This window comes from Haliotis asinina, chromosome 2 (assembly GCF_037392515.1).
Source record: "Haliotis asinina isolate JCU_RB_2024 chromosome 2, JCU_Hal_asi_v2, whole genome shotgun sequence".
Taxonomy (NCBI): Eukaryota; Metazoa; Mollusca; class Gastropoda; order Lepetellida; family Haliotidae; genus Haliotis; species Haliotis asinina.
Window position 1 is genome coordinate 17,604,291 of NC_090281.1, and position 15,473 is coordinate 17,619,763.

General features: G+C 42.5%; 1 protein-coding gene across 1 annotated transcript; it reads right to left on the reverse strand.

Annotated features, from left to right (window-relative positions):
• Positions 1-3,761: 3,761 nt before the first annotated feature.
• On the reverse strand, positions 3,762-13,194 carry LOC137273084 (uncharacterized). The gene is made up of 3 exons (XM_067805533.1): positions 13,143-13,194; positions 4,769-4,924; positions 3,762-3,892 (listed from the first exon to the last, which is right to left on the reverse strand). Exons 1-3 carry the CDS (start codon positions 13,192-13,194, stop codon positions 3,762-3,764), a joined length of 339 nt encoding a protein of 112 aa, XP_067661634.1.
• Positions 13,195-15,473: the final 2,279 nt, after the last annotated feature.

A 15,473-nucleotide genomic window follows, 5' to 3' on the forward strand; every position in this document is an offset into this window, starting at 1 on the left:
ATACTCGCCTGTTATGGTAAGCAAAGGTTGCAAAGGCCTATTGTTTACGGACCGCCGCCATATAGCTGGAATATTGTTGAGTGCAGCGTAAAACTAAACTCACTCACTCACTTACTCACTATTATGAAACATTTCTATATGTGTTTGCCTGTACCATGAAATATGGAAAATATAGAACAAAATAATTCAAGTAAACAGCCAGTTGCAATTCGCTATAAAAGAATAAAAGATCACTAGAAATGATGATTTAGCATTCATAAACAATTAAATTGTGTGTCTTTTTTTACCTTAAACATTGTCCAACTGGCAACGTTTTTGGATATTTAGGGCACGGAAATGCGGGGTTCGGTGAACGTTGGTTCGCAGTAAATAAGCAGCATGTCTATTATTTTGGATAATGAATGTGTTGATTCCCACGTTATAAGGCCATAGAGCACTAATACTCTCAACCATGACATTTCCCTCTCCTGTATTCTCAAGCCGAAGTGAGTGAGTGAGTTCAGTTATACGCACTCAGCAATATTACTGCAATATGACAGCGGCTCACAATGTGTGAAGCCAATTTCTGGTGTCTCCCGACGTGATATTGTCGTGAAGTGTCATAAAACTTTAGTCATTCACTCATCTGTCTGCTTCATGATGAGAAAAAAGATCGATATTCAGCAAATAGATGTCGCATCTGTTGTTTGTGTTTTTATTGTAATCATGCGTTTTTATTGTAATCATGCGATTTCAACCGTACTCGTATACGGAATGAATAAACCTGGACAGTTGTTTACTGTCAGCTTTTCTTTCAACTAGTCTCATACACATTAAACCATTCTCCCATTCACTCCCACATGCTACCTCAACGTTTCTCACATATTCTCACAAACACTGTCACTTACTCGCTCAAACACTTTCACAATCTCCCTAAAGCAATCCGTCAAAGCCTTGCAAACACTCGCACATGCACTGTGAACCACTCTCACATACTCTCTGAACCACTCTCAAATACTCTCCAAACCACTCTCATTAACTTTTTGAACACTCTCACATACTCCTGAGCCACTCTCACCCAGTCTCCAAACAACTCTCACCTACTCTCCAAACAACTGTCACATACTCTCCGAACTACTCTCACATACTCTCCGAACCACTCTCACATACTCTTGGAAACACTCTCACCTACTCTCTGAACCACTCTCACATACTCTCCAAACCACTCGCATCAACTTTCTAAACACTCTCACATACTCCTGAACCACTCTCACCTACTCTCCAAATAACTCTCACATACTCTTCGAAACACTCTCACCTACTCTCTGAACAACTCTCACATACTCTCCGAACCACTCTCATATACTCTCTCTGAACCACTCTCACATACTCTCCGAAACACTCACATACTCTCTGATCCACTCACACCAAGTATGCTCCACGGTTAAACGAGAAACTGTAGAGGTAAGTCCCTCACCCCACAAAACACGCACCACACTGCCTGTGTCGTAAACATCACTTTAGGACGAACAGCGATGAGACCGATATGTTTGTGTGTATCACGTTCCGCTAGTTTGTTTGTGTGCTTCGTATACGGTAATTACTTCCTCGGAAGATTTAGGCGTCGACCGTGAACGTCCAACATTGTTTCTTTTGATGGCTGTCACGTGATCCTGATTACTTCACATGTTCTGTCTAATGTAGTTCGCCTCTGTGTACTATGACTAAAATGGTACTATGACGTCACTTCTGTTGGTATTTCATGGAAGTGTCAGCTACATGTAAACATGTTATGTTAACGTGATAGAACGATAGGCTCTCGAACATGCGCCTGTAATTGCAGTAGGAGCACTACTCAAAGAAGTTGTCACTCAAAGCAGCCAGATATTATTTACACGTTTCTACAGAAATATTATGGTCCTCAAACGTTCCTACAATATATATTATCTTACAGCAATGTGAAATACTTTAATTTCATTGGTCACTGACTCTATATAAAGTTTTCGTGTCACACATCCCAGGAGAGTGACAACCAGACAAAATATTACCCGATAACCGCCAAACTCTCTTCCGAGAAGCTGCATCGCAAACAATCGCAATTACATGACGCATGGAGTGCCTGGAGTTTGAAAACCGTTTGATTCGCTGGTTTTGAGTTCACTGTGTACACAATTTTTTTTACCGATATTCACTGTTTTAAACTATTAAATGTTATGAATCCTTTGCACATTCAACTTAACACAGATAACCATGGCACATAGCCGTTTTTTGCGTGTCAGAATGTTTCACTGATTCTAAAAACCCATTCGAGAGGCAGACGCCATTTTGCTTACGTCATATAGTGGGCGGCGATCTTCAATATGTATTGATATGTTGTACATTTAATATGTCGATAAGATAAATACACCTCTCTGTAGCAGTGTCATCTCTCACCTACCACCTCGGGTGACTCTGCTACATCAAGACCGTATTTCCCTCGAGCTAAGCACATCTGGGTTTAATAATAATTATGATGTCATTTAGATTTATGAGGTCATTCCAGTAGTAAACAGCAGACACTAGGCAGCAGATCAGCCTGAGCAGATCGGTCCCATATTTGGTCTAGCGATGCATGTATGTTCACACACACAGCCTCTTTGGGAACACATATATCCTACTTTTTATATCGGGGGATTGATTTGCCGACAAAAGGGAAATTGTAGCGAGTGAATTTATTTTTACGCAGAATCAGCAATATTCCAGCAATATCATGGCTTGGGACACCAGAAATGGGTTTCACACATTGTACCAATGTTGGGATCGAACCCGGGTCTTCGGCGCGATGAGTGAACGCTGTAACCTCCAGATAAGCTATCCCATCGCCAAGGGAAAAGTGTCAGTGCATGTAAGCTAGCTGATTCCTTCGAATAGTATTCCGGTTATAACCGGTGAAGATTCGGGTCAGAACTGGTCTTCGGCAACCCATGCTTGAACTCGAGGGGATCGGGTGGTCAGGTTTACCGAGTTGTCTGACACATGTCATCGGGTCTTTATTGTATAGGTCGATGCTCATGCTGTTGATCAGTAGATTGTCCAGTCTCAGTCATTTACAGACCACCGTTTATAGCTGGAATACTGCTGAGTGCAGCCTTAAACACTAACCCAACCAACCAACCATTCAGTTTATATAAAGGTGTGTCAACGGTGTGGGGAAAACGAGTGAGTGAGTGAGTATAGTTTTACGCCGCACTCAGCAATATTACAGCTATATGGCGGCGGTCTGTAAATAATCGAGTCTGGACCAGACAATCCAGTTATCAACAACATGAGCATCGATCTGCGCAATTGGGAACCGATGACATGTGTCAACCAAGTTAGCGAGCCTGACCACCCGATCCCGTTAGTCGCCTCTTACGACAAGCTGAGTCGGTGGGGAAAACGATGCGATACCCTCACGAACAATGGTGCTTTCCAAGTGCAAGAGACGGAACTCTATACAGAGTGAATTGCGTTGGCCGCTTTCACCCGGCATATTTAATAAAATCCACTCCATTTTATGATGTCTTTCTAGAAGTTGCTGCTTATTTTTCAGGCTGTCCTTGAAATGAAAATGTGACTTTACTAATTTTACTAAAACGAAACATTTTTATTTGTCTCTGCATTATTCGCTCAGAGAAAAGTTGCATACAAGGCTATGTGACACACACACAAATTGCTATGTGACACACACAAATTATATACATCAAGAAAAAGTCTGACTATGGAATGATAATTCGGCATTGTCTCATGATTACACTATCTCGTTACATTTGCATTGTATTACATTCATTGGAGTTGCAGAAACACCAGGTATCTCCCCTTGAGTCGGTCATGCAGCCGGACGTCGGTAGGGGGCGCGGCAGCCAGAACCCACTAGAACATCCACGGTAAATGACTGTAATCCAAAGTAACATAATGCTTAAATTTGTTCCACGTCTCAAAGACGAATAATAGTTTACCGCATATTGTATACGTACAAGTATCGTACGTAGTATCGCTTGGTCGGTTCCAGAAAGCCAGCGTATCTTCTACAATTATTCATGTACAGACGGCAGTTATGGCTTTAGGAAAACTCTATGAAACGGAGCCAAGGCTATTTTGCTTTTGGGAGAAGGGTTCGTTGTGCCTGTAGATGGTTTTACGCCGCTTTTAGCAATATTCCAGCAACATCACGGCATGGGATGCCAAAAAATGAGTTCACACATTGTAACTATGTTTTGAATTGAATTCAGGTCTTAGCGAGACGAGCGAACGCTTTAACCATCGTCCTAGATAGTTGACGGGGGGTTTGTAAAATCCGAAAAAAAAGTAACACTGATTAAAAACAATACAAACTAGGAGGGAGGGAGTTCGGTTTTACGTAGATTTGGGTTGCACGAGACTCTGGGGTGCAGTATTTCAGCTATATCACAGCGGGTAGGACGTAGATGTTAAGGTTTTTTGTACTCTTTTGAACAACGACCGTGCATCTAGGTCACTGGGTCAACTGCGTAATTACGTCTATGGTGAACCGTTTATCCTCGGTCACAGTCTCGTTGGTAAGCTACTAGTTCCCCAGGTCTCTGAATACACATACTTTTGATAGCAACAAACTAACCTCTATAAACTGAAAAGGGGAGCCCCAAGGTGACCAGAGATCCCTGAGCTTGATGAAATCTAGAGTTCCTTCATTTAAGGGCTGGCAGTCGGCAAAATGATGTGGTTCAGGGACTGTGAGACAGACTACCCCCTACTGTGCACAGTGTATTAGGTATAAGTGACGTGTACTCACCCCCAGGGTGCCAGATATGTGTTCGGGCAAAGCACAGTTCTGGACACTCGATGCTTGTCACTCTTTCGTAAAAGAGGTCACCGTTCGCGGGACAATTGCCGTTAGAACCGGCCCCGCTGTTGCAGTCGAAACATCGGATATTCTGGGCTGGGACAACTAAAAATGAAAAATGTGATAAAGATGACAAGAATTTTTATGGATGATCAACTTCTTTATTGCAGGGTAGCGACGTTTCGGTATAGATTCTTATACCGTTTTCAAGCGTGTGGGGAATGGCAGGGGGAGTACAATCTATATACAGCAGAGATGAGCATGTGATGACAATACAACAATAACAGGATTAACAATAACTATTTGAGGTAACAATACATTAGAGAAGTGTTGAGGTAAGCTGATTAAGGACTGAAGCCAGCGGGTGAGTTGACAGAAGCCAGAGTGAGATGAGTGGATTAATTGGTGGAAGCCAGGGTGAGTTGAGTGGATAAATTGAGACTGGGGGCCAGAGTGGGTTGATTAATTGGTGTTAATGATGCAGTTGAATGCCGGAGAGACAAAGACGCCTTGATCCCTGTTGATTGTTGGGTTGTGTCTGCGGATTTGTACTGCTTCAGCAAGTTTGCGTTGTTTGAAGTCATGTTTGTTGCTAGCAAGTGTTGTGACAGTGTCCCAGTTGATGTTGTGGTCAGGAAATTTGGTGATGTGTTCCGAAATGGCTGATTTTGTGTCACCTTTGTTTGTGGAGGTTTTGTGTTCTTTGATGCGTATGTTGAGTGGTCTGGATGTTTCCCCAATGTAGTTGCTGCCGCAGCTGCAGCTGATGTTGTAGATGACGCCTTTAGGGTGTTGTTGTTGTGTACTGTGTTTCCTACCGTTGGCCTTAATGATTGTTTTGAGCGGTGTTCCTGTTGTAAAGTAGGTGTCAATGCCTACCAAACCTCTGTCTATCGTAAACCCACTCACACTGACCAATACCTCCACTTTGACTCAAACCACTCACTCCGAACTAAAACGGGCATCATCTCTACCCTCACCCGCCGTGCCCTAAACCTATCCTGTCTCTCCTCAACCCGAACTAAACCATCTCAAGCATGTCTTCACTCAACTAAACAACTACCCCCCCAACTTGTTAACCGTGTCATTAACTCCACTGTCAACCCACCTCCCAAACCCACTACTACCAAGCCTGATCCCGCTCCCATACGCATCTCACTACCATACACCGGCAAAACATCACACCACATCAGTCGCCTACTCAAGCAACAAGCAGGCATTGACACCTACTTTACAACAGGAACACCCCTCAAAACAATCATTAAGGCCAACGGTAGGAAACACAGTACACAACAACAACACCCTAAAGGCAAAGTACAAATCCGCAGACACAACCCAACAATCAACAGGGATCAAGGCGTCTTTGTCTCTCCGGCATTCAACTGCATCATTAACACCAATTAATCAACCCACTCTGGCCCCCAGTCTCAATTTATCCACTCAACTCACCCTGGCTTCCACCAATTAATCCACTCATCTCACTCTGGCTTCTGTCAACTCAGCCGCTGGCTTCAGTCCTTAATCAGCTTACCTCAACACTTCTCTAATGTATTGTTACCTCAAATAGTTATTGTTAATCCTGTTATTGTTGTATTGTCATCACATGCTCATCTCTGCTGTATATAGATTGTACTCCCCCTGCCATTCCCCACACGCTTGAAAACGGTATAAGAATCTATACCGAAACGTCGCTACCCTGCAATAAAGAAGTTGATCATCCATAAAAATTCTTGTCATCTTTATCTCAGCAACTTCTAGAATGCCTCTCAAACAGTTTGAAAAATGTGATGTTAGCTTTATCGGACGGAATTACATACATAATTATGCATGCCACTTACAGGAAGAAATATTGAACGGTTTTAGAGTTCTGCTCCGGAAAAGATAAATGTGCACGGACGGACGGAGTGCATTTTAATATCCCCTGCAAAACACGTCGCGTGGGATAATAAATGATGGCACAGCTGGTGTCATCTTGGATGCGGCTGGTGGCCAACACCTTGCCTTGCTCGCGCTACCCGTGCCCAGCACGTGCGCTATCCGCAATACCCGTATTGTGAGGAACACGTAGTTCATACTGACAATCTCCTTCTTCACAGCGATTCTAGCGTAGAGGATAAAGCCAACCTAGAGAGGGAAGCGCTGGGGGTTCGAAACCATATACGATGGAAGTTTTCAATAGTGTGATGTTTTACGATCAGTGATAGCACGACCAAGTTGTATCAGTCATAAATAATGGTCATTTCAAAACCTCATCTCAAGTCGAAATTTAACAACATATATCAGGTTTCGAAACGTGTACTTCAAAACCTAGTTTTAGAAATTATCAGCGCATTGTCACAGCAGAGGGCTGCTTGATTCTGGAAGAAAGATACTTTACTACAGGCAAAATCGGAGATAGGTTCATAAGAGTGTTTCAAATGGCAGTGTTGAATGTAAGCGACGGCAGGAGTGCAGAAGGCGTGCACACAAATATCAGCACAAAACATGATCGTCTCAAGTCAAAATGCTGGAATGCAAATGTTAAGGTGTTGAACTTTTGCGATTATTTGGCAAGCGAGTAGCCTTTTAACTGTGTAACCATCACAAACAGCAGTCAAAAAGGCATCGACTTAATTTTTTCACACATGGCGTTTACTCATACGTGTGCGGCCCCACTGATGTTCAGAAGTGCTGAAGGTTATGCAGAGCATACAGTTAAAGCAAGGATGACTTCTATTAGAATGAGTGTCTGAATGATGTTTTGTGCCGTCATCGGATATATTCAAGCAACAACAGGGTGAGACAAATATGTTGTGCAACGGTTTATTGAAGAAAACATTCAATTTGTTAGTTATTTGTTAGTAAACAGGCTCCCTATGACTTTGTATACCCGTTAAGGTCCGTTTTAGAATATTGATCTTCAGTGGCACATGCTTGTCGGAAGTGGCGACCAACAGGATCAGGTGATCTGGTTCGCTGACTTGTTTGACTCATGTAATCGGTTCCCAATTGCGCAGATCGATGCCCATGCTGTTGATCACTGTATTATCTGGTCCAGACTCGATTATTTCCAGATCGCAGCCATATAGCTGGAATATTGCTGAGTGCGGCGTAAAACTAAACACACTCACTCACTAAATCTATGTGAGATCATGGCTAAGTCAAAGGGAGGTACACATATTGTTAGCAGCGACTTCACAATATCCAGGGGATCCTTTCACGAAGCAATCCTAACTCAGGTTAACCTTAACTCCCACTCTTTAACACTGTACTAAGGTTACCTTAGTGTCTTACGATCATCTTAGTGCTATGTGAAAGGAGGCCCCGGTGGAAACTTCGCTACGTTTATTTAGTTTGAATTCAAGTATTGTGGAAAAAGTTATCCTTTATTCTCTGGCACTGTCGTTTTGAGGCACGGGTTGAAAGTTTCGCAAATTATGAAAGAATGTTTTGACCAACGCAACGTAAAGAAACAAATAGAATTGAACCCTTCTATTATATTGCTACTTTTTTATTTAGATGAGGAAAACGAGGTTAAATTCGCTGTTTGCAGTTCCTGGAATGTCAGTTTAATAGCTTCGCGGTGGGGACAAACTGTTTGGAATACCGGAAGTATTTTAGCAAACAATTACGTTTATTGGACGAGACCATTTATCTCAATCGATAAACAAACTGAAGTCAGAGTTTTGACTTAAGGTAGAGTTTTTACTCAAATTTGAGAAAACGCAGGAAAATGCATTTTCCCAGAAGAAACTGAAATCGATATTAAACTCAAACATAGAAGACTATTTGTTTTAGCTGGGTAGATCGGGGCGCTTTTATTTTAGAAATGCAGCGAAGTTGAACATTCAGCTTGAAATATGAGTAAAAATATAAGTTTGTTTTGAGAAATTGGGGCCTGTTGACATTGTTCACACATATAGTTTGCCTTTAACGTTAGATGTTTTCCGGAGATATATGACGTTGTATATTTTACAAATATATCTGAAACGTTTAGTACAGGCTAGTTACATCAAAAGTAAACAGTACAAGAGACAGCACATCGCCCACTGATATTTACACACTGACGAGTCCCTCGTAATTGCCTAAGAATCTACTAAACAACTAAAGACGGGTGCCCAAATGCTTACTTTCATGTGTTCTATGGGTTGCGTTTTAGGAATAAATAAATATATGTTTGAGGAGAAGATATTTGAAATACTGTTTGAGTCACAGAACAGAAAAGTAAAGACTTGACATATTCGTGTTAATCCCTGGACAGGGAAGGGTCACGCATAACGTCGATTTCGACACGTGACATTTAACGCGCACTCAGCTTGGCGTGCGAAGTCAAGAGACGACCCGCAAATGGGATGATGAAAACAAACAGTGAATGAGTGAATATTGTTTTACGACGCTTAAACAATAATACAGCTCTATTGAGGAATTCCCGTGGTTTCGGTGTGACGAGCAAACACGTTACCACTAGGCTGTGCGAGTGCTAATACAACAGTACGCACACACGCACACACACACACGCACACACATACATCGTCCTTTTCGCGTCCAGAATATCAGGGGCAGTGGAGTAGCCCAGTAGTTAAATACATGTAGTTCGCTCGTCACGCCAAAGACCTGGGTCAATTCCACATATGGGTACAATGTGTGAACCCCATTTCTGATGTTCCCGTGATGTTGCTGGAATATTGCTAAAAGCGGCGTAAAACTACACTCACTCACTCCAGCATGTCATCTGGTTTGTTTTTGCTTCCATTTTAAGAAGAGCACCTCCGCATCCACATATCACCTACATATGCCGGGCATGCAGGGTACGAGAAGTTGCTTGACACCCGTAAACAGTCTAAAAATTTTGGGTCAGCAGGGCTATACTTGTCTAATATCACGAATTATGAGACTTAATGGTATATTTGCCAAAACAGTGAAACATATATTTCAGAACGATTTACGTGTACTTCACTGCAAGCTAACTGCAAGCTAACTGCAGACTTTTGTCCCAGGCCATGATAGATATTTGACACTAATGTCAACTAATCTAGATGCGCTTGGTAAGTATTTAGTACTGAGGGGCCATCTCGAATTGTTGGTTATTACTGGCAAATAAGTTTAGCACCGACCAGACAATTGGCCCGTATTAGCACGTATGACTGCCGCCCACTGGCTCTTGCCATTGCGAGCGAAGGGGCCCAGGTTATCCACGTGAACAGTTAATGAGCAATTCAGGCGTGTGCATCTACGCACGGAATCAATTTCATCGTCATGTACAGCACGTGAACTAGCCTACATCTGCTCTCCGCTTCACAAACCAAATGGAATAGCTCAGTGCCGTGCAACGCCTACGTTTCATAATTGCGTTGGTCCACCTTATCCGTGATATTCCCTGAAAAACATACAAATCATATTAATGTTGTAATTTGGGTTTCCGAATACAAACAGCGAGCAAGTGAGCGGCAGTCAAGCTGTATGTCGGTGACTGTGTTGACTGAGTGATGATTGTTTTACGCCGCTTTCCCAGTCTCACGACGGGGGACACCAGTAGTGGGTTTGTCATGTTCTAACCTTGGCTACTCCGCCAGGTGTAACCTTATAATCATAGACACAAAGAACTAGCATATACATTGTAAAGATTGGCATTATTTTAGGATATTTATATGGCGTATAAATCCATGTAACTAGTGCTTGCTCAGTGCGCTGGTATTTATTTCTCTCGATCACTGGATGTTAATCCCAACTCCCTGGGAAGTTTACAACTTTTGCTGCCACTAGGAGCAGTGAGTTTATTGTCTCTCTCATCCTAACGAGGTACCCGATATTCACAGCTGGGTGGACTGGGACACATAGTCACAATACTTTGTCCACATATGGACACTCGATGCTTGTCACTCTTTCGTAAAAGAGATCATCGTTCGCGGGACAACTTTACTGCAGTTTGCTGTACACGCAACTAGGTGTCTGCACGTATTCATGTGGCCACCATCGGGTCGTCTACCAATGGATTTATGGGTTCTTTTAAGTGCACTGGGTTGTGTAGTGTACACTGGGGGTTGTGACAACACTGAAAGAGCCTGCACAATAAGTTGACTCCCAGGTCTTTACACCCGGTCACAGTCCGAAATCTCAAGCTCGCTGTATCACATGCTAGCGCATTAGCCGGCTCGTCTACCGCGCTCCCAAATTCGACAATAACGCAATGCTCCCAATTATTTGATGAGTGGAGATGTCCAGACCATCGGTATTGGCAAATCATCCTATAATCGTTTGGTGAGTCCTCGTTATGATTCGAACGAACTATACGAAACCAGAACGTCTGTGGTGCTGCATTTCCAAATGTCGGCTTAGAATGGAAGCGTAGATTCTGTCCTAGCTGATCCTGCCATGGACAGGGGATACAACTTTTCCTTATACCCCTGGGATACCTGAACCCCCTATGCATAGAGACCGCTCAGCGCTGAGTACCTTGGTGGGAAAGGCTCAGTAACATCCCCTGATTTGCTTTATAACGGCATAGCCAAATAGCTGTGCCAATGTAGAAAAGAAGGTCCTGCTCGTAAAATATATGCTAAACCCAGGCACAAGGGCTTGTAATGCTAAAAACTGCGATCAAGGTTGGAAAGCCACTAAAGGATACGTAGGCCACCCTAAGCAAATTCTACTCGCAGCCCTAGTCCAACCTAATCATAACCCTAAACCACCAAAACCCTAAACCTAACCCTAATCCTTTGATTATCAGGGGAAGAAAACATTGGTGGAATAAGGTAAACATAGAGCTACATAATAAGAGGCGAGCGTATTCTATTTATAGGAGAAAACACGCTTCCGAGGTTTTGGCAGACAATGTAAATCCGGCAGGGGAGGGAAATGACGAGGGACTGGTCATTCCCACTGTATATTTTATTTCCACCAATCGGATGGCCCGAGTCTGTTCGTGACATGTAACTTTGATCGAGGAGGGGATGGTTTCTTCGTTACATCCCTTTCTTTTTATATAGTACTAAAGTAGGGTCTATACACCTATACGTCTTTCGAACGCCGTTTCTAAGAGATACAAGTCCCTGTGGGTGTCCATATAAAGTTAGGAAAAGTAAAACCTGGGAAGCAGTCTTACTAACGAAAAGTAAAACCTGGAGAGAGGTCTTTCTAGCGTAAAGTAAAGCCTGTCCCTCCAAAACAAAAACCCCAAATGCTGTTGTTCTGGGAAAACAAGAGATGACCTAATATATAGTGAGAAGCGCACTTTAGGTTTGTATAATCGCACCAACGTATGTACTGTCAATAACGGGGTCTTAGACTGTATTAAAGGACAGTGCAAAGACCCCCGTAAGTGCATACCTTGATGGTAGGTTTTAGCTTTACAAGGTCCTGTGAACGTAGGAATACTATATGTAATATATGGCATTTACACCAACGAGATGGGAGTGGGGGTGACACTTGTAATGGAGACGTGCTGTACCAAATGAGAGACTGTTTACATGTCCGTTTTGGACATAGTGGACATGTATCCAAAGGTTATTTAATATCATTGCACATTGCGGCCAGTTTGACAGATTGTGACTTGAACAAGTGTGTTTCGCTGGGTACATTTAAATACCTTGGAAACCTCGTATACAGTCTTACCCACTGACAACTTTCGGATACAAGTGCAGTCTTTCGAAAAGCATTGCGTCCTGGAGCGATTAAGACCATAACGCTTTATTACAGCCAACAAGAGTCGTCTAGGCTCGACAGTATCAGGGTCGGTCATGGTCTGACCATTGACCTGCATTGGCATGGCGCTGTCATGGTCTGCAGTGGCATCCCACGTGAATGCCGAACGCATCTGCTTAAGTAGTGTCAAAGGACATTTGACCTGTCAGTGATAATGTTGACTCATGGGTGTGTAATTAACATGATTAAGGGTAGATATTCCGCGAATGACAATGCCAGACCACATCGTTTGAACAGGTCATCATTGGTGACTCCGACGAAAACACATGTGGTCATCTGGCTTAACCGTTAAGACCCTTTCATGTGATTAATAAGGCATCTTATCTGTGGCCCACCGCTCTCTGGGCAATACTAAAGCTGGAATACGCAAGTTAACCAAGCAGTATACCATCAATGTGTTAAATATGAATAAACCATCATGGTGCACAAACTAGAAATCGACCTACAAGCACGAAATTACTTATTTATCTCCATTTATCCTTTAGCCTATTAAAAATCTTATTTATGTGATCTGACAGAACCATTATATTTCATATCTCAGGAGTAAGTTAGTATGCATGAAATCTTCAGCGTCTGTGTTTAGACTTCTGCGAACGTTTTGTTCTAAGACATCACTGATACATACTGAATGCGTGTTACCTACCTGAGAGGATGCAGGCCAACAGAACACACTTGAGAAGGCTAGCTGGAGCCATGATCAAAGAAAGCTGAGGTGAGTTTACCTGTCCCCTCACTTTATATGTCCAGACTTCGTCTGACGTCACAGTTACCTGTAATTATTTACCTACAACTCCGCACATCACTGCACGCGCACCGTCGCTGCAGAGAACTGTGAGGTCAATGAAATCTGTGGCCAGTCCAGTATCCTGACAGCTATAAAATCTCATGTTACACTTCGTAAGAATTCAAGGCAAACAAAAGGTTATCAACGGATTTCAGCGGCAGATTTTGAAACATTCGAAAGTAAATACCATCTAAAAACTGCTATAATATATATCTGAAACGCACTTTTTTCATTTTGATGAAGGAAACCGGTTCTTCATTGGAGCGAAAACAAAACCAGGCATAATTTTTTTTTTAAAAAGTTGTATTTGATTCCATGTTCAAAACGTGTATATTTTCACTTAGTCTTCATTCATTGTACATGTTTCCTGTATTCACCGTTACACCATATGTGAGTGATTTGTTTCAAAAATAAAATGTAAGTTCAAGTGTGACCTTTCTGATCGAAGAAAAAATATGCTAAGTATAGAATACTCAATACTGATATTTTTACGCACTGTCGACTTCATGGGCACCTATGCAGGTCCACATATGACATTACAGAGCTCCTATTTATAACATTCGTGGAATATTAATACAGAAGGTTTCATCATTGTTTCAAGATGGCATGATGACTACAATATGTCAAACTTACATAACGTAGCTTTCCCGAACCATACCGTGGAGCATAAAAGGATAACAGATGGTGGAAATGATGAACACATCCCTGAAAATTAGTGATGATACCAGGTGTTCGCGGAAAGGGTAAGCATATTGTGATACCGAGGGTACCCGTCTCAGACACCGTTAAAACACAACATAGCACAGACGGATCAAGGAATTTTCAAAGGTTTCGCCAATGCAAGGATTGACACAGACTCTTCTGTGATTGCACATCAGAACTCAAGGTTAAGTGGTACACATGTCATCTGTCACAACGGAACCATCTTCTCTGAAAAGGGGAGTTCATTCGTCACCACCCGTTCCTTTCCGCATCTATTCGGCTTGCTCCGGAATAACACGAGCTGGTCACAAATGGGGTGTTCGTTGCCTCAAAATGACCCTGTGTTGAAAGCGGACGAGTTGCATCTAACACTACAAGAATAACGCTATTTATGAAAACGAAACATCTTGTACAAACCCTTAATGGTGCAACTTTGGTAGTCTAATCATTTTTTTCGCTATTTCAGTTGTATTTTGTTGTTTTGTTTTCTTGGGTTTTTTTGTTTTGGGTTTGTTTTTTATTCTTTTCGAACTTTCGAGCTTTCACGAAACTTCCATGATGCAAAAAAGACTGAAAAAACATAAAATTCTCTATTTTTACGTCGGTTGTGGAGCAGACACAAACATCTTTGCTTCTAAGAACTGTCTTCCGTCATAATTATATAACAATAACACGGACGGACGTGTGTACAGGAAATGTAAGGTTATGCTACAAAGTGCCAGGGACCTTCCGACCTCGCAGTGGAGATAACAGGGAAGATTACTTCTGTGTTTCTAGGTTGAACGCTTGCCTTCTAGTTCTACAGAGGCCTGACGAAATGTGCACGTCTCTGCTCTACAGATTTAAATCGTCATGGTTGAGTATTTATAGTCTTGAATCAATAGCATCATGGTGACATACTCATCTACTCACCTACCCACTCACCACTCATCTACTCACCCACCCACCCACCCACCCACCCACAAATCCACCCACCCATCCATCCACCCATTCACTCACCCACTCACTCACCCACCCACTCGCCCACTCACCCATCCATCCACCTATCCACTCTCTCAACCAAAGGATAGTTCAATCGGTATACCATATAATTCCTCTTTTTCAGATACGATGAGAAAAGCATCTCAGCAGCCACAAGCACACGGTGAACATTTCCAAGCAAACTGCCAGTTTGTTTACTCATCACAGTCCCAGGGCATGTCAAATGAAAGGTGTCTAGCAGCTTTTAACTTTTGGGCATTCGCGGGACGAGGGATTGCACTGCACGTGGAAGATTATACACATGTATTTGTTTAGCTTGTGTTTATGTAAGGGTTATGGTTAAAAACTGACCTGCCTTAGCTGATTGAAAGCTGAACCTTAATATGCGCTCACCGTATCCAACAGTTGATCCTCGACAACATGTTCATAAAATTTATTAAAGTTATGTGGATTACATCACATAGGGGATTGCAAACGCGGGGCTGTAGGGTTCCTTCCCACGTTCCA

Coding starts and splice junctions, on each gene's coding strand:
- LOC137273084 (XM_067805533.1), bottom strand. CDS start 13,194: ATGGCTCCAGCTAGCCTTCTCAAGTGTGTTCTGTTGGCCTGCATCCTC. Junction 4,925..13,142: donor GTTGGCCTGCATCCTCTCAG/GTAGGTAACACG, acceptor TTTCATTTTTAG/TTGTCCCAGCCCAGAATATC. Junction 3,893..4,768: donor ACATATCTGGCACCCTGGGG/GTGAGTACACGT, acceptor TTTGGATTACAG/TCATTTACCGTGGATGTTCT.